The sequence below is a fragment of the Heptranchias perlo genome, chromosome 12 (assembly GCF_035084215.1).
Source record: "Heptranchias perlo isolate sHepPer1 chromosome 12, sHepPer1.hap1, whole genome shotgun sequence".
NCBI classification, from domain to species: Eukaryota; Metazoa; Chordata; class Chondrichthyes; order Hexanchiformes; family Hexanchidae; genus Heptranchias; species Heptranchias perlo.
The window spans coordinates 24,609,635-24,630,258 of NC_090336.1; the positions used below are offsets into that span (position 1 = coordinate 24,609,635).

Below are 20,624 nucleotides of genomic sequence, written 5' to 3' on the forward strand. Positions count from 1 at the left end.
TATAGATTGCTTTCAAAATTTGACCTAATTATTTAAAATAAAATAAAATTAGTATGAGGAAATACATACTGTCTGCTTCTCTGTATCTTCCTCTCTCTCTCTGCTTTGCAGGAGCCAGCAGTTAGCATGATTACATTTTCTAACTGGCAGCACAATACATTTGAGGTCATTAGAGACTTTGTGTTTACTTCAAAAGTCAACTTTTTTCTTTTTAAAAATGAACTCAAATGAGGATAAGAAAAGACTCTCCCACTCTCTCTTCTCCCCCCACCCCCGACCCTTTTTCACACAATTGGCTGTGTGGTCGATGGTGAGGAGGAATGCTGTAGACTGCAGGAACATATCAATGGACTGGTCAGATGGGTAGAAAAGTGGCAAATGGAATTCAATCCGGAGAAGCGTGAGGTAGTGCATTTGGGAAGGGCAAACGAGGCAAGGGAGTACACAATAAATGGGAGGATACTGAAAGGTGTAGAGAGAGTGAGGGACCTTGGAATGCATGTCCACAGATCCCTAAAGGTAGCAGGTCAAGTAGATAAGGTGGTTAAGAAGGCATATTTTCCTTTATTAGCCGAGGCATAAAATATAAGAGCAGGGAAGTTATGCTAGAACTGTATAAAACACTGGATAGGCCACAGCTTGAGTACTGTGTACAGTTCTGGTCACCACATTACAGGAAGGATGTAATTGCACTGGAGATTACAGAAGTGATTTACGTGGATGCTGCTAGGACTGGAGAATTTTAGCTATGAGGAAAGATTGGAGAGGCTGGGTTTGTTTGAAACAGAGGAGGCTGAGGGGTGATTTAATTGAGATGTACAAAATTATGAGGGACCTAGATAGAGTGGATAGGAAGGACCTAGTTCCCTTAGCAAAGAGGTCAATAATCAGGGTGCATAGATTTAAAGTGGTTGGAGCTGAGGAAAAATCTTTTCACCCGGAGGGTGGTGGGGGTCTGGAACTCACTGCCTGAGAGGGTGGCAGAGGCAGAAAAACTCAACTCATTTAAAAAGTACCTAGATGTGCACCTGAAGTGCCGTGACCCACAGGGCTATGGACCAGGTGCTGGAAAGTGGGATTAGGCTGGGTGGCTAATTTTTGGCCAGCGCGGACACGATGGGCCGAATGGCCTCCTTCTGTGCCATAAATTTTCTATGATTCTAACTGTTCATAGTATTCCAAACCAATGTTGTATACAGGTTTAACATAACTTCCCTGCTTTTCAATTCTATCCTTCTAGAAATGAACCCCAGTACTTTGTTTTTTTTTTCAGCTTTATTAACCTGTGTTGCTACTTTTGGTAATTTGTGTATCTGTACCCCCAGATCCCTCTGCTCCTCTACCCCATTTAGACTCTTACTTTCCAAGGAGTTTGTGGCCTCCTTATTTCTTCCTACCAAAATGTACCACCTCACACTTACCTATATTGAAATTTGTTTGCCAACTAATGGTTACGGAATCAAGGTGGGCAGATGGAGTTAAGATCAGCCATGATCTAATTGAATGCGGAACAGGCTCGAGGGGCTGAATGGCCCACTCCTGCTTCTATGTTTCCCCCAACACCTCTTGCTCTCTCTCACATTTAGTCTTACTGTTTTGAAAAGCACTCTATTAACTTTATTTGAATAAAGCTTTGGAAATTTGTGCTTATGTTCTTTTAAAAAATGATTTAGAAAAACAACTGAGCTAAAACTGCTAGAAACTTTAAAAAATCCAGTAGCTCAGTGACTGGATGGTACTGATACATCATGGGAATTGTGCAGACTGCATAGTCTGCATTCAGCTAACAAAATCACAGCTATGAGCAAAAATATCAAGTCCAAGTCCAAGTCCAGGCTTTTGCGAGATGCTGAGCCCTTCAAGTAAAAACTTCAATCATAGAATCTTACAGCGCAGCAGGAGGCCATTCGGTCCATCATGTCTGTGCCGGCTCTTTGAAAGACCTATCCAATTAGGCCCAGTCCCCTGCTCTTTTCCCAAAGCCGTGGGGAATCATGTCATAATCAAGACATTAAAAGACACAAAGGACAATTCAATGGATAAATTTAATCATGCTATGGTGAATTATGTATTTATTTGATTTTTATAATTTAGTTTAAAACCTTATTTAAGATATTTTAAATATTAGTTACTGAACAAAAAAAAATTGAAAGATTGCCAGCTTAGCGCTAAATACGGCTAGTTTTGTGCTGTTAGCAGCTCATCCCCTCTAGGAATTGGGTTGAGACTGTCTATATTCATTGCATAGGATCCCTACAACCAGCAGACAGGCTAGATTTGAATACAGATCGCAGATGTAAAAGGCCAGTATCTGATCCACTCTGCCACTTCGTCCACTAAGATATTTTTCCGGTATTGCTATACGTGTCATTTTTTGTCACTTGCATATAAATTACGGAGCAGTAATTCCATTAATTCAGGTGGATGGAGCTGAGATTGCTGAAATTTATTGCTTGTCATGTAATACCAATAATTTAGCTAGAGGTTGTAAACAAGAAGCGACGATTAATTTAAGGCATCACCACATCTAACCTTTAAGTTTAATGGTTTATCACATTGCACTGCTAAATCCTGAGAGTACCAGAATACAGTGTTTGATAATTATAATGCCTCTGTTATTTCATGTGTTACACTGAGCCAATTCTGTTACTTCAACACATTGTATGCGGAGGTACGCAAAATTGTTTTGGGGTAGCACAATTACAGAATACGTTGGTGCCCTGATGTGGGATTGCGTCTACAGTTTCCTAACTGGTGAGTTGATGGTCTTAGTACTGCAGTTGGGCGAGGTGTCATGCAGAGATTAGGTGCTCTCCCACAGAGAGGGAGGTTAATGGATGACTGTTTATTCCTTTTCTCTAGTTACTCTACCTATTGCTGCATCTCCTTTTATCCTTTTATTCCCACTGTTAAATTCTTCTGTGAAAATCAGGCAAAGTGCTCATTCTCTGCCATTTGTTCATCCCCATCACAAGATTTCCTTCTTTATCTCTAACTATCTTACTCTTTCTTTAGCTACTCTTTAACTTTTTCTGTGCCCATGAAATCCTTTACTATTTCCCTTTATGTTCCCTGTCATTCTTTCTTCATATCCCCTCGCCTTTCTTATCTTTCTTTATTTCTCTTCTACATTTTCTAACTCTGCTTGACTTTCTTTTGTATTTGCTGTGTGTCAGCTTGACTCGGTGGTAGCACTCTTAGGTCCAAGTGAGAAGATTTTGGGCTGAAGTAACACTCCAGGACCTGAGAACGTAATCCATGCTGACACTTCAGTGCAGCAGTGTGTCTTTTGGATGAGACGTTAAAACCAAGAACCTGCCTGCTTGTTGTGGTGTATGTAAAAGATTAGATTGTACTTTTTTGACGCAGAGCAGGGAGGAGTTCTTGTATTCTAGCCAACTTTTATTCTTCAACCAACATCACCAAAACAGATTAACTTGCCATTCATCTGATGATTGTGAAACCTCGAAATATGCAAATTGGCTGCTACATTTGCCTACAAAATCAGTGACTACCCTTTAAAATGTAATTCTTTGACTCGGAAGCACTCTGGGACATCCTAAGGACATGAAAGGTGCTATATAAATGCAATTTTGTTCTTTCTTCAGTTCATTGTCGTATACCTCTTTTTGAAAAAAGAAAAGTCCAAGGAACGCCTGCTTTTACTGCAATCTCTATTTCTTTTGGTAATGTGTCTGGTTTGTACTTTCATCATCTCCCATCGGTTGTGAACTGTCCTATCTGCCAATTTTTCTTTCCAGTTGACCTTTTTTATCTTGTTGAATTTTGCTCTTTTTCCACTACCGTTATCTTTGTTCACTCTCCTTTTCAATTTTTATATCAAACCTAGTTATGTTATACTCATTAACTGGATATTTCCCAACACTTGCATTACTTACTTGTCCTGCTTTGTTTTCCAGAATTAGATCCAGCAATACCTCCAATCCAGACCCCACACATTAACTTTTGTTTCCTGTCAGCCAACTTTCTATATATTTTGCTACATTACCATAAGCCTGAATTTTTATAATAAGCCTCCTGTATGACACCTTATCAAACACCTTATGAAAATCCATATATATCAAATCTATTGTATTTCCTCTATATGCAATCAGCCATTTTTTGGAAAAGCCCTTAAAGGAAAGCTGTGCTTGGCAAACTTAACAAATCCTTGATTAACTAATACATTTCTAAATGCTCACAAATTTTATCTCAAATTGTGAATTTTAAGAGTTTGCGCATAACTGACAGACTAACTAGCCTAGTTACCCAATGTCCCGTTTCGAGATTTTTGCCTTGAAAGGATTTTGTCATCAGAGTCTGGTGAATTATCCACCTTGAGTTCTGCTAACTTTTTCAGAACCAACTCCTTTTCTGCAGTTCTATCAAAACAATTGTTTCACAGCCTCCTCTAATATTCCTACATTTTCATGTTATCCATCATTTGTAAAAACTGATGCAAAATATTTAATATCTTCACCATACCTTCACAATTAGCCTCCTCCTTCGTCCCGAGCAATCCTATCTTCTCTCCAATTCATTTTTGTACTTTCTTTTCATTAAGAATGGATTCAATAAATGATTCAGTATCTTGAGAGAAAAAAGATCGATAATTCTGACAAGCCAGAAAGATAAAGTTAAGGAGAATTCTTGTTAGGTCTAATGGTGTTTTCGTGTTCCTAACAAATTATGATGTCCCAAATGATTTGCTTAATGAATATCTGTGGTTGAAGTGAATATTTGTTATCCAATGAAAGACTTTTGGTGTATTGTAATCATGTCATTGTGCATATTGCCCATTACTAGCTCTGAATTAGAAAACAGGGAGGGGAACGGCAATCTATTCAGAGACCTGTTAAGTGGCAGATACATATGGTAGATTTTTGTATAATTTTTAGTTCAGGTTCTGTTGAGTCCAAATTGATGGTTAGACTCCATGGGGTGGGCAAGAATTTAGCCACACTCACATACAAGCAATCTGTAAGGAGATCTAGTACTGACTACTGGACTATATCAGAAATATGATGGGAGATTTTCTTTTTTCCTGCACATGGGAAATGCTCAGTTTCCAGGAGCATTGAAGAGGAAAAAGCGGCATAGATCCATTGAGTAAGGTCCCCCAACCCACTATATTATGCTTGGATCAAAAGCAAAATACTGCGGATGCTGGAGATCTGAAATAAAAACAGAAAATGCTGGAAAAGCTCAGCAAGTCAGGCAGCATCTTTGGAGAAAGGAACAGAGTTAACGTTTCAAGTCGAAGACCTTTCGTCACAACTGGAAGATGTTAAAGGGTTAAATGTTTTTAAGCAAGTACAGAGCCAGGGAAAAGGGGGGAGGAGAGGAAAGAACAAAAGAGAAGGCCTCTGATAGGATAGAGGGCAAGAGTGAACAAATGACAAAAGGGATGATGGTGCAAGGCAAGGAGGGTGGTACTGGGACAAGTTAAGAAACAAATGATGGGTCCAGAGGAGCTGTAAATGGCAACAGCAGAACCATAACCAGTAGCTGCAGTCCCACAAGAAAAAAATGGGAGCAGTGGTTATGATCTGAAGTTTTGAAATCGATGTTGAATCCGGAAGGTTGTAAAATGCCTAAACGAAAGATGAGGTGCTGTTCCTTGCTTCCGTTGAGCTTCATTGGAACAGCGTAAGAGGCCGAGGTCAGAGTGGGAATGAGATGGGGAATTAAAGTGGCAAGTGACTGGCAGGTCAGGGTCACGTTTGTGGACTGAGTGGAGGTGTTCAGCAAACCGATCACCCAATCTGTATTTGGTCTCCCCAATATATTATGCTTGGATTTTGTTGGCATTCCCATCTGGACCTGTGCCTGGAGTCAACTTAGGTGTGTAACCATTCAGATCAGGCAGGAGGAGGTGTTCCCATCTCACTTTCCTGCTCACCTGACTGTTGGATGCCCCACTGGAGGGGAGCCCCAAGAAACCAGGTGTTGAGGTTTACCCTGGGACCAAAATCCTGGGAACAACCCAAAGTTGAATCCAACAGACAGGTACCATCCTGATTTTTTTTTTACTCCCCAGGACGATTTTCGAGCCTTGGGTGCCCTCAGGCTACGGCTTGAGAGCTGCACACCTATTTCTGTCCCTGGATCTCGGCGTAAGACCCTGTCAGGGAGTGGCCCTGCGCTGGGAGTGTGTCCAGCTCATACAAATAGCACAATAAAGGAAACTTGGGTGTATTTCTATTGTAGGAGCAGTGCATCACAGGTAGGTACTGTGCCTGCTGGGTGCTCAGCAGGGGCTCCAGAAGATATTCTACTCTGTTCTGAAGAAGATACTTAAACTCTTGTGGACTTATTCAATATTTATTTTTAAAATTATTTTTATTGCTACTCTCTTGCTATATTCTGCTTTTGTCTAATTAGCTTGGAAATACATTTTGCTCTTGTCCACCCTGCCATACTGTAACGCTGGGCAACCCACAAACTGTGAACCTGAGTAGAGTTTGTTGGGGGATCACCCGAGTTGTAATACACCCGTCAAAAACCCATCCTGCTCTCTCTCCAGCCACTCTTAAAGAATAGTGCTTATGTCCTGTTGCTTCCATGGCTCACGCCTCCCCCACCCCCGCCCCCACACAAACACCCCTATGGGATTCTGAAAACGCTGCTTATTTGGCTTGACAGAATGGGATTTCCCACCAAAATTTTTATGGTTCTTTGTCAGTTGGTCTAATAAATTTGAGTCACAATTGCAGCCAGCAGAAGATGAATTTAGGATATGCAGATTTAGGAAATATACATTTTTCTAAAACTATAAAAGTGCCTTTTTGCTGCTCTAACTGGTGAGTCACCAGCATGATTCATACCTGAGTCCCCTTTTCGGTTTGCTAACGCAAAAATCCTTTGCGATAAAAGACTGGTGTGACTGTTGCAGCAGCGTCTTTAACTTGATGACTTTTCAATGCCTGGAGATGTCACAGAGGTCCTCTCCCTACCCCCACCTACAGCAGCCAGCCTGTCAAAAATTCAAGTACGTTGTGGATAATTGGTGTCTGAAAATCCAGACAATGATGCTGTTCATAGCCAATTACCCTGCTTGCTGAATAGGCTCCCTGTGTTGGAATTTATTGTGAAGTGCTGTGGATCAATAAGCTTCACTAAATTAAAAAAAAATCTGTCTAACATGAAAGCCTCATGGAAGTCCGCAACACAATTTTTGCTTTTAATACAAAAATAATTTCTGCCTGTGGTCGGTCCTTCGATTTTTCTTTTTCATTTTCCTTTTTAGTAACTGCTGCTGTTCAGTGATGCATACTGCAGCAGGTTGCAGCAGAGGGACCTCCAAATTCTTCTCATTGCTTTTGAATTTGTCCTGACGTCATTTCCTTTCTAAGGTCACAGCTTTGCCTGTTGCCCAGTTTGAACATCGTCCTGAGAAAAAATGCTCTACTACTCAGGGGTCTTTACTGTTTCAGTAGTAGCTCGCTACTTTTTCACTGCTCTCCTGTGTAGTCTGCCTCTCAAACTTTTCAGTTTTAGTAATTGATTCCCAGCGCTGGAATTGTGTCCGGCTCACAGGTGTAGACTGATGAATTGAAGTGAAATCATGCGAGAAAAGGACATGTCACAGGACATGGGATCGTAGATTGAAGGTATTTAACGTAACAAGCATCGAGATAGGGTTCTTTTTGGCGCACGTGCTAAATGTTCATTTTTAAAGATACTGAATTTCCTTTGATGATTCTTGATTATGCACATGTATGGTGATCTGTTAGTACATTTTCCATTGTTGAAAAAATAAATCTACAAATTCTCATTCAGACGATCATTAAACAGTTGTAATCTCTATACGTTTATTGTTAATTGGGAGCTTTCTTCAGAAGAGGCATTATCTTAAGCAACAGTTGATTATTTTAAAATATAGGGGAGATTTTCCTGGGTCTATACCCAGGTGCACTGAATCGCCAGGGTGCAGGAAATATCAGAAAATCGGGTGGGTTGGAGCGCATGACTGTAAACGAACTCACCCAATTTTCCATCCATTAATTTAAATGAAAGAAAAATTCAGGTAGGTTCCTTTTCAGGAATGCTCTCAGACTTCCCAATTTTCTGATATTTGCTCCTTTCAGAAGCAAAGACCCATGGAAATCTGCCACTATTTTCCCACCTCCTCTCCTGGAGGTGTTGATTCATGTTGGTGTATAGTTTCATGGGTGCTGGCAGATCTCTTGTACCTTGCCCAAGTGATGATTTTTCGTATGTGAGCCTACACAATCCATGTAAGCAGCTTATTATATCTTGGAGAATATCACAGCTGAGCCCAGACCTGGTCTTCAGCTGGTATCCACTTACACTTTCAAATGGGTCGCTGGATCGCAATCAGGAGTGAAAACCTAAGGTGATTTTACCCCCCACCCTCTGCTCAAGGATGCTAATGCAAATCGTAGTGCCCTCTATGTTACTGGCTGATATGAGCTGACATTGCACAGACCAAGGATCAAACTTGGAACCTTCCTGTGCTCTGTGACTCGGTACCATACTGGATAGTAAATTTACCCATTATATCTTCAGGAAACTGCCAATTGATTTCTGAATGTTTTAATGTCAATATTGACAGATGTTAGTTAATAGGGAGAGGCCTGATAAATGGGACTGTTGCAGTTTGCTAATTTTGTTATGGCCTCTTGGCCAAATGTTGAAGTACCGATTCCTCCCTCAATTTTCCTGCAAAGCTAATCATACCTCCGTTGCAGAGGGTGTGGTTATTTTCATATTCATTGGCTAGAATTTTTTGAGAGAGAATAGAAATGTATTGAATAGACCACACTTTATTGCAAAAATACGAAGTTATTTGATACTTAAAATGGCAGGGTGGCCATTAGTGTTTCAGTAAAATGTAATGGTGAGTGCTGCTGGTGGACTTCCCTGCGATATAGCTCATTTAGATTGTCAGGAAGGTTTTAGAAAAATTCCCATATGAAAGACTTGGCACTTCGATTTAAAGAAAACAAATTTAGAAGATGGAAATAAAGAGGACTCGTGCTTGGTGTGATGTCATAGTGGGAAGTGTTGAGTGTAGTCCTGCAGGTGTCAGTGGTTGTAATTTATAAAGTACATTATAATGACCTCAATAACAAATGTAAATGTAAGCTTATTAAAGTTGTTGGCAACGTTAAAAATGGGGAGATCGGTGGAAACAGGGTCCCCATCCTGGCTGCATTTCCCATTCACAGCAACCCCCATCGCAGTGGCTGTACTTCTCCTTGGCTAATAGCTGGCTGTCCGTGCCTCAGTCCCCCTACCCCTGATGATCTGAATTCCTCTTTCTTGTCCTCCCCCTCCCTTGTCCATCCTTCTCCCCTTTCTCTTCCTGTTTCCCCCCTCCTCCCCATCTCCCCCCCCACCCCCTTCCCTACATTGGTTCCATTATCCCCCACCTTCTAATGCTGCTTAACCTGAAACATTCCATTTGGACTTCCTTATCCTTCTGGAACGCCACAGGAGATCAACCAGTAATAAATTACATTCATCATTGATATAAATTTGAGGTATTGCAGATTGGGATTTTATTATTAAGGATTGTCTTAATACAAATGTCAAAACAATAATGAGTTTAAAAACCTGGGTACATGCACTCTATGGAGTTTATTGGCATGCTATTAGCAGGTATCCCCATTAAAATTCTCATCCTTGTTTTCAAATCCCTATATCGGTAACCTTCCCCCAGCCCTACAACCCTCAGATCTATGCGCTCCTCCAATTCTGACCGATTTTAATCGCTCCACCATTGGTGACCGTGCCTTTAGCTGCCTAGGCCCTAACCTGTGGAATTCCCTCTCTACTTCTCTCTCCTCCTTTAAGACACTGCTTAAAACCTACCTCTTTGACCAAGCTTTTGGTCACCTGCCCTAATGTCTCCTTATGTGGCTTGGTGTCAAATATTGTTTGATAACGCTCCTGTGAAGTGCCTTGAGACGTTTTACTACATTAAAGGCGCTATATGAATGCAAGTTATTATATCCTGTTACATTATTTAAAGGAAGAGTCAAATCTGAAAAGTGACAGACACAGCAGTGGGAAGAACAGTTGCAGAGGAAATAAATTCAAAAGGAACCTATTGAATAATAAATAACTGAGTTCATGCTTTTTTGTTTATTAAGCCACCTAGTTGATATACCAAGATTTATAGTGCAGGATATTACTAAAGTTAAAAATAGTAGAGGTAAATCAGGAAGATTCCAAACATGGATTTTAAAAGACTGTCGATAGCAGGAGGAAGGAAAGAATGAGAGGTGAGCAATTCCAGTTTTGAGATAATTGAATAGCGTAAGTTAGAAAATTGTTGTTCCCCAAAGAACATACTGGAATATGCTAAGCCAGAGGCAGTTCACCTGCAGTGAGTAGATATAAATGCAGTGTCTGGATTATAAAACCATCAGGAAAAAACATCACAAATCATTTTATAGCTGAAGATTTTTTTTCAATTGCATGGGGATTATGTTGTAAAAGTCAACTCTTATTTTGTTAATCTTTGCCTCCGCTAACTAAGAATATTTAATATGTTTTCAAGCACTCGTTAACAAAAAAGAAATAACATTGTTCTAATTTTCTTTAAATTGCACCTACCAGAATGTACCAGCAATGTGAATTATTTTTGATGTTGCTTTTAGCTTATGGTGTGGAATGGACACGATGATTCTGAAAACATTTTGGAATTATAAATGAGCTTTATCTTGAGGCAAAAACATCCAATAGTGTTGATCTTTTCCCTTGAATTGTACATTCTGTCAGCTGCTCACAGAGTGGCGTTGATTCAAGAGGGAAGTGGTGTTGGGGAGCGGGCAGGGCAGGTGGCCTATTATAACTTAATGAGCTTTTCAATTGAAACATCCTTTTCAATGAGATTGTAAATCTATGTGGTAGGCTTGTCGCCTATCCAATTTTGGACTAGATAGTCAAGTTTTTGTATGGGCTGCCAGAAATTTCTAAAGTATAAGCCTGACACCAAAAGTCTAGTTTGTGAAACAAAATTCCATCCCTTTTTTCCACTTACTCCTTTGTTTCAGCATGTAAAGATATTAACTAAGGTTTTCAATTTTTATCAGCAGCAAAACAAATATCAGAACTGAAAGGATCCCTCCCCCTACCCAAGTCCCTTGTCTAGTTTTGAACTTGGCAATGCGTGGCAGCCCTAATTAATGGTTATCTTTCCACTTATAAAAATCTTAGCTTTGAGTTTGTTACTGGCTGGCTGTACAAACAGCTCTGCCTCCTATTGGCATATACATGAAATTGACCAATCTAGCAGAAGACAATGAATGTTGTGGAATCACATAACTTAACAGACTTTGAACTAAATCTGAGACCTTCTGATCTGTATGGCTTAACACATTGTTTTTACCAATTAACCATAGGAGGAATAAGGATTGAATTGTAGGTATATAGACTTCCTAGAACAGGTAGAGTCCATATTTAAGAACTGCCTATCAAAGCTTGTACCGTTCATTTGAAATGCTGGGTAAGAAGGCTTGTATCCACCAGTCGCACTTTAAAAACAAAGAGCTCAGCAAATTCTGATTTTGTGTCAGCTTGGCTCACTTGGTAGCACGCTTGCCTCTTAGTTAGAAACAACAACAACTTGCATTTATAATAGTGCCTTTAATGTAGGAAAATGTTGCAAGGCATTTCAAGGAGTGTAATCTGTCAAAAATTGACACAAAGCCAGTGAAGGAAATATTAGGATGGGTGACTAAGTGGTTGGTCAGAGATAGGTTTTAAGGAAGGTCTTAAAGGAGCAGAGCGAGGTGGAGAGGTTTAAGGAGGGAATTCCAGAGCTTCAGGTCTAGACAGCTGAAAGCACGACTGCCAGTGGTGGGGCGAAGTTAGTGGGGGATGCGTAAGAGGCTGGAGTTGGAGGAACGTAGATATCTTTGGAGGGTTATAGGGCTGGAGTAGGTTAGAGATCGGGGAAGGGCGAGGCCATAAGTAGACTTGAACACAAAGATGAGAATTTAAAATTCAAGGCAACGGTGGACCGGGAGCCAGTGTAGGTCAGAGAACATAGGGGTGATTGGGATGAGTGGGACTTGGTGCAGATTAGGATGCGGGCAGCAAAGTTTAGGATCAGCTCAAGTTAATGGAGGGTGATAGATGGGATGCTGATCAGGAGAGCATTGAAATAGTCGAGTCTGGGTTCAAAGTTGTGGATTCAAGTCCCACTATGAGCTTGAGCACATAAGCGAGGCTGACATTTCAGTGCAGTACGAAGATAGTGCTGTGTCGTCAGAGCTGCTGTCGTTTGGATGAGAACAAGGCCCCTGAATGCTTTCTCAGGTGGACAGAAAAGATCCCAAGATACTATACCAGAGAGTAGAGAGTTCTCCCACTATCATGGCTTGGAGTCTTTCATCAATTAAACAGTCAAAAGCAAATTATCTGGTCATTTATCTCATTGCTGTTTGGGGAACCGTGCTGTGTGCAATTTGGCTGCACGTTGATTATTTATCAACAGTCACTGCGCTTCAAAAGTAATCCATTGGCTTTGAAGCATTTGGGATGTCCTGAGGCTATGATTAGGTGTTATATAAATGCAAATTATTTCTTTCTTCACTCAAATACCTGATTTATTTTCTTTTTAAAACATTGACGGAAATAAATGCTTGCATTTATAAAGCACCTTATCACATCCATGGGATCTGTCATTTCCGCCTAAACAGACAGGTGGAGTTTTGATTCGACTACAAGGAACAATGCAAATAATTAATCATAAGGGAAATTTCATAAAAGTACAACTTACTGTCATACAGTAAAGCATGTAGTGAAGTGTAAACATTAGAACAACAGCATCTGCTTTCTCTCCCAACCCCCTTAATGGACGAGTGGGTAAAGGAATACCTTGTGTAATAATGAGTCATACAAATTAGAAGGTTCAATTCCCAGTCTGTGCTGAATTTGCTGATCACAGTTGTGGTATTACAAGTGGCCTCATTGACCATGGGCTAAGGAGGGGAAAATCAACTGGGGTTATCCATTGACCCTTGGGGGGGTGGGGGGCGGTGTGTGTGTGTGTGTGTGTGTGTGTGTGTGTGTGTTACGCTTGGGCTTGACTGATAGTCTCCACTCAAAAGTTTAGGGTCATAAATGAAAGATGGCCATAGAAGGGATGCAGTGCCCTTGGGAACATAACCCAGCAAGGTTGGCACTTTCCGGATTGTTGGGGGGGGGGGGGGAAACAATTTTAATGTATTTTTAACTATAAGGATGTAATATAATAATGTAATTGCAAATGATTAATTATAACAGGGATTCCAGAAAAGTGCAATTAACTGGCATACAATGAGCTCACATGGTAACGCTGCAGTGCGAGAATTTATTTTAAATACTGTTTGTATAAAGTGATTCCTGATCATTGTCAAGGTTGGAGCATTTTGTGATTCTGACATTAACGGGGGCAGCAGGATGACCTGAGATCCATCCACGCCCTTGTTAGCTCATTTAATGCAATGAAACTGATGGTTGGAGGCTCTGACATCATGAATAGTGCGTTACTTGTAGCACTCTCCATCTCTATTCACAATGTCAAGTCAGATGGAGTCTGCTCAGGCTATTGATAACTGGCTGTTGTAAGTGTAGCACTTGGCAACAAGAAATAAGTAGGAAAAACTGCTAGATTATGTTCAGGATTATGAAGTTGAATTTACTTCCTCTTGAGAAAATTCAGTTCCAGAGAAAGAGAGCTAAGGAAGTGTGATCTAAAGACAATGAACTCACTGACAAAAAGCCATCAAGAAAGCTTGATTTAAGTTACTATCTCTAATGAATATTGATACTGGTGCCACTTTCTGAGCAGCTCTGGGTTTCAACTTAAGCTGTCTGGAGTTGGGAAGTTCTATTTCAGTGACATCATGAATGGAGAGTGCTACAAGTAACCCACTATCCCTATTCACAGTGCCAAGTTAGAGGGAATCTGCTCAAGCTACTGATAACCGTCACTGAATCTGCAGTAGTAGGATTGAATGTATACACAACGAGCTACGTGAACCAAATCACCTTTCTTGTACCTCATTTTATTTTACATTCGCAGCATGTATTTTAAAAATCTGCTTTCTGTTGTAGCATAATAATTACAGGATCTGTGGTTTGAGATTTCTGAAATTGTACAACTCCAATATGCACTGCAAGTGGTAAAATATTGAATAAAATTGTAGGATGTGTTGATCCTATTATTGAATAGCACAGTGATGGGGACTCTACAGTACCAGCATGTTAGGATATTTTTATTGTCACATAACCGAATCCTGACCTGTTTTGTCTTGAGTATCTTTTGTAAAATCACAGATCCTAAAAGTCTGTCTTTTATGCAGTCTGATTGAAGATGCAGTTATTTAACAAAGCTTGTTTAATTTCCACATAGGATTCTGGCATTAATGAACGAATTAGCTGTTGGTGGAGACCATGCCAGGAATTGTGATTTTCAGGCGGCGCTGGTCAGTGGGGAGCGATGACTTGGTGCTACCGGGAATATTCCTCTTTCTCATCCACACTACCTGGTAAGGGCTGATTTTTCAAATGGGATGAAGTGTTGTACCCCTACAGTATCTGACTGATTTTGTAGACCAGCAATGGAGGTGAAACCTGAGAGGTAATTAGAACCCTTTGGAAATGAAATTGACACAATTATCTGAACACACCTGGAAGGAAAATTTAAAAAAAAGATTTGAATACACATGACCATCATCTTTACTTTTTGGGGGGAAAAAAATAGAAAAAGTCACATCTATCAGAAAGGAGCCTGCCCTTCCTGTGAAATTGTGAGTTCCACTTCAAAGATATTATGAATGGAGAATGCCAAACACTACCCACTATCCTAATTCACAATGCCAAGTTAAGGACTGCTAAAGCTATCTAGAACCAGTGGTTCTAAAGCATAGTACCTGTTAAGATAGCTAAGTTAAATGTGCTGATAATGAAATGCATCACATTCAATGAAATGAAGTGCAGTGACTTGTTTAGTGGACAAAAGTAGCAAAAATTTTGCACACAGTAGTGAGCTGAATGACAAGATAATCTGTTTTTGGCAATATTGACTGAGGAAAGAATGTTGGCTAAGACATCAGGTGAACTCCCTACCCCTCTTCCAATGGTAACATGGTGTTTTTAATCACTGGAATGTGCAGATAAACAGGAGACCACTCCCTCAGTATTGCACTGGAATGTCATCCTAAGATTATGTGCCCAATTCCTGGACTGTGGCTTGAACACCAACCTTCTGACTCACATGTGACAGTACTACCAAGTGAGTCAAGCTAACATCCAAAAATCATGCACAGTATATTGGGAATAATTGTGCATCTTAGCAGCAGAGTCACGTTTCTGCTTAATTTCTACTGGAAGCCTCGTGCAGACTGTACTTGAGCAGGAGCTGCAGCAGGAGAAACTATGTCCTAGGTTTTCATTAATTGTAGCTCTCATCAATATTTTGTAAATAATTCTCAATTTACCTAATTCTTTAACTTTCTTTTAGATTCTCTGCCACCACCAACTATTCCCTAGCAAAAAAGGCTGCTAGCCCCCTGTAACTGCTGGGCAGTATAAAGGTTGACTCTAATCGAATCCTTTATCATTTGAAATGCCTCAATTAGATGGCCTCTCATCCTTCTAAACTCAAGGGAATACAAGCCAAGTTTATGCAACTTGTCATCATAATTTAACACTGGAATCTGCGCTGTAACCCCTCCAATGCCAATATATCCTTCCTGAGATGCAGTGTCCAAAACTGAACATGCTACTTCAGATGGGGTCTGACCAAGGCTGTGTACGACTGAATCATAACTGCCTCCACTTTGTATTCCAGCTCTCTTGAGATAAAGGCCAACATTTCATTAGTCTTTTTGGTTACTTTTTGTATTTGTGCAGGAGCTTTTAGTGATTTCTGCACCTGGACCCCCAAATCCCATAGCTCCTCCAGTTTCTAGTCTCTTGCCATTAAGAAAATATTCCAGTTTATCTTTCTTTGATCCGAAGTGGATGACCTCGCACTTCTACACGCTGAACTTCATCTGCCACAGTTTTGCCCATTCACTTAATCTGTTTATGCCGCTTTGTAACTTCCTGCTCCGACCTGCTCTATTTACTATGCCTCCTAACTTAGTGTCATCTGCAATCTTGGATATACAGCTCTCTATTCCATCATCCAAATATATATGGTGAAAAGCTGAGACCCCAGTACAGATCCCTGGGGAACAACATTTGTCACATCCTGCTAATCATAGTACATTCATTCCCTACTCTGTCTCCTACCTCCCAACCAATTACTGAGTCTTCATTGCGAGCCACCTTTTTTTTTTAATTCATTCACGTGGGCGTCGCTGGCAAGGCCAGCATTTATTGCTCATCCCTAATTGCTCTTGAGAATGTGGTGGTGAGCCACCTTCTTGACAGCTGAGTGGCTTGCTAGGCCATTTCAGAGGGCAATTAAGAATCAACCACATTGCTGTGCGTCTGGAGTCACATATAGGCCAGACCGGGTAAGGACAGCAGGTTTTCTTCCCTAAAGGACATTAGTGAACCAGATGGGTTTTTACGACAATCCGGTAGTTTCATGGCCACTCTTACTGATATTAGTTCTTTTTTATTCCAGATTTTATTTAATTAATTGAATTTAAATTCCCCAGCTGCCATGGTGGGATTTGAACTCATGACTCTGGATTATTAGTCCAGGCCTGCTGGATTACTAGTTCAGTAACATAACCACTATGCTACTGTACCCACCTCTTGTGGATTCTGTGATGTAGCACATTAGTTCACCAATGCGCTTGATTTCATAGAATAGAATCATAGCAGATTTATGGCACAGAAGGAGACCATTCGGCCCATCGTGTTCTCGCCGGCCGAAAATGAGCCACCCAGCCTAATCCCACTTTCCAGCACTTGGTCCATAACCTTGTAGGTCATGGCACTTCAGGTACACATCCAGGTGCTTTTTAAATGAGTTGAGGGTTTCTGCCTCTACCACCTTTTCAGGCAGTGAGTTCCAGACCCCCACCACCCTCTGGGTGAAAAATCTTTCCTCAGCTCCCCTCTAATCCTTCTACTAATCACTTTAAATCTATGCCTCCTGGTTATTGACCCCTCTGCTAAGGGAAATGGGTCCTTCCTATCCACTCTATCTAGGCCCCTCATAATTTTGTACATCTCAATTAAATCACCCCTCAGCCTCCTCTGTTCCAAAGAGTACAACCCCAGCCTAGCCAATCTTTCCTCATAGCTAAAATTCTCCTGTCCTGGCAACATCCTCATAAATCTCCTTTGCACTCTCTCTAGTGCAATTACATCCTTCCCGTAATGTGGTGACCAGAACTGTACACAGTACTCAAGTCGTCTAACCAGTGTTTTATACAGTTCTAGCATAACCTCCCTGCTCTTTTATTCTATGCCTCGGCTAATGAAGGAATTTCCGTTTCCCTGTTGCACCCCCTTCAGCTAGGAAGACAAAGTGGTTTGGGAAGTGAACCTCTGTGGGACCTGTGGCACAGTCAGTCTGTATTGACTAATCTTATGACATATCATAAATTCTGATTTTCTGGAACATAGTCTTCCTCAGCAAAGGTCAAGCACTCTGCTAGTACTAGGAAGAGATGATTTGTTCAGCAGGCTGCCCAGAGCAGCCGAGTTCAAAAGTCTGTCAAGGTTGGGATTAGCTACTTGGCATGGAGTCCAGTGTCGAATGATATAAAGCTGGTAGGCCAGTGATGTGACCAGATTTATCTTGCAAGACAATATGTGTGTGAATCTTGCCATCCTTTTAATCTTTAAAGAAAAATAATCAGATTTATTCCTCCTCCTTATAATGCTGCCACTAATGGCAACCCCAAGTTCAGCAGCAGTACTATATATTAAATGAGGTAGAGCTGCTGTCTCCAAAGGCACAAAGAGGTGGATTCTGCTGGCATCTGTGGAGGCAACACTACCACTAGTGGCAAGTATAAACATCTTTTTAGCAGGGTCTTGTGGGGTTCCAAGTGTCACAATGGGGATTAGGCACATAGACTTTCCACTATGAATCTGGCCATTCTTATTAATATTAATGTTAACTTTCAGATAGGCACACACAATAAAAGTTTCATCTACCTCCAACCACTGAAAACATATAACAAAATAAATAAGCAATGTAAGATTTCAAATGCAAAGTTTTACATGTCACAGAAGACCTTTTTGGTTAGTGAAGAGTTTAATATGACTAGAACTTTTATTTGGAGCTGTCACTACAGCTTGCTCAGTAGACAAGCATAGAGGTGCAGGTTGTGGTACTGTCTGTTCTCTAGGAAAACCATTTTTTTCTGACTAGGAGCAGCCACAGGCTTTTGCATACAAGCTCGTGATATGATTTTCTGATGGTTGGACTGTATGGATCTTCCCCAGATCTTGGCAGCCAGAAAATGAAGTGATGAATTGTAATTTCAAATAACTATGCATGCGTATGGTTGTGCACATGCAGTTGTTGCTCCAGTGCTATAGAATCCATCCTGCAATGTAAATAGGAGGGATTCCATAACAGCATAGCCTCCAGGAATCACAGAACTGTGTCATCTTGAGGCAAACAAAAGAACTTGCATTTTTGTAGCACCATTCACAGCTTCAGGATGTCCTGAAACGCTTCACAACCAATACAGTACACTTGAAGTGAAGTCATTGTTATATAGACAAACTTGGCAGCCAATTGCACTCAGCGAGGTCTCACAAACAGCAATGAGGAAAATGACAAGCTATTCTGTTATTGGTGGTGTTGGTTGAGGAATACTATAGGTTAGGATACCAGGAGGGAGATTTTCAACTTTGCCTCCTGGGCAGTAATCTGGTGGAGTGGATCGACTGACCTTTATAGAACCTGCCTGAAGTTTGTTCCATTGAAATTAGGCACCTCTGACAATGCAGCACTCCTTCAGTACTGCACTGAAGGGTCAGTCTAAATTATGTGCTGAAGCTGTCAAGTGAGACTTGAACCACAGTCTTCTGACTCAGCAGTAAGAATGCTATTGCTGAGCCAAGCTGACACTTGGGGATAATAGTGTTGGTATTATTCTATGTAATGGAGTTATGTAGGAAAATAGAGCACCCATAACAGGAAAGGAGAAAATATTGGGGCGATAGTCAACCCTTCCCCAGCTAGTCTTGCAGCTGTTGGGAGAAGCCGAGGAGCAAATCACCTACTGATTCCTCACGTGAGATGACAAGTGATACAGGAAGACCTTAAGGGACAAGAGTTGTCCATTAACTTAAGGTACCACCTTTCCCAGTCTCTTCTGCATTAAATTTTCAGTGCAATAATTATAAGGACAAAAGCAGCAGCTGTGATGTTGCCATAGTAACAGAAAATATTTACAAAAGCATTAAAGCAGCTTGTAAGAAATTTCTAACTATGAATACTAATAAAGCAGGATGGTTGACTCCTTTTCAATTTTTTTCAGGTTATTAAAAAATTATAACAGCTCATAAAGGTACATCGAGAATCACGGGTGTACAGTTTTTGATTTAGTTGACAATATTTGCAGGGTTACAAGAATCTGTTTGGTCAAGAATATAGTGTCTGTTGTATGGTATCCAGTGCTCTCGACCGTTGCTGTGCTCCATAGGTGCCTGCATGGAGATTCGAGGTCTGGCACTGTCAGCCCTTATCTGATTACTAACTTGCCGCCCAGGTAACTTATGAATTTCACTGCTAGGATCCCTCTTTTTCTCTTCCCTTCCCCCCCCCCCCCCCCCCCCAGCCACATGCCACATTTTCTCTTGCTCTCCTAAGGTACTGACTCTTACTGAGAATAGTTTCAAAGGTTCTGTTTGCCTTTGATAACTAGCCCAAATGGCCATTCTTTATGTGAAGCCAGGCAATGTGTCATTGTAGTGGGCATCACAACTGAACCAGATCTTCTTCACCCCTGGTGTCCACATATATGAATTCTTCCAGCAGGCTAGAGATCAGAAGCAAGAACCCTAATTCGTATTTTTCACTCACAAGCCAAGGGCCACTGAAGCCAGTTATAGCATTCCAGCCATCCTGGCTGAGACCAGCTAACTCAGAAAAAGTTCCAAAATTTAACTTGATAACTTTGGTCTGTATGGCTCAGTACTGCATGGTGTAGAGGAGGTGCCTTTACCAACTGACATTAAGGAAGCTCTGGGCTACTTTTCAAGATCAAATCATTGTAAAAGAATTATGAAGTTCAGTTTCTGTTTTCTGTTTGTGTTGTTTTCATTTCCTCACACTAATGAATTCAGTAATGCTTCCAAATCAATAGCTCCAATGTCATATGCACTATAAAAATGTGTTTAAAGTTTTTTTAAATGAGCAGCAATAAGACTTTATGTTCAGTCTAGTTATAGATCAAAATCCTGAAATTCCCTACCCAACATTATCATAGGATAATCATCACCACAAGGACTGCAGCATTTCAAGGTAAAGGCCCACCATCAGGGTAACTGGGAATGGGCAAGAAAAGCAACCTTGCCAGTGTCACTCGCCTCCTGAGAACAAATTAAAAAAGAAAAATTATTTCAAACGGATTTGTAAAATGAGCAGTGATTGTAGTTGGGCTTCTACCCGTCTGGTTTTAGTCTGGGCAGTGTAGTCATCAGGTTGTCTAGAAATCTGCACAGAAATGTGGAAT

At 40.8% G+C, this 20,624-nt stretch overlaps 1 protein-coding gene across 1 annotated transcript in view; it reads left to right on the top strand.

Moving 5' to 3' along the window:
* dagla (diacylglycerol lipase, alpha) overlaps positions 1 to 20,624 on the top strand; it is a 355,821-nt gene that overhangs the window by 200,090 nt on the left and 135,107 nt on the right. The window contains exon 2 of the mRNA XM_067993813.1: positions 14,375 to 14,510. Within this exon, the coding sequence (XP_067849914.1) occupies positions 14,416 to 14,510 (95 nt within the window). The 5' untranslated portion in view covers positions 14,375 to 14,415. The remainder of the gene's footprint in view (positions 1 to 14,374; positions 14,511 to 20,624) is intronic.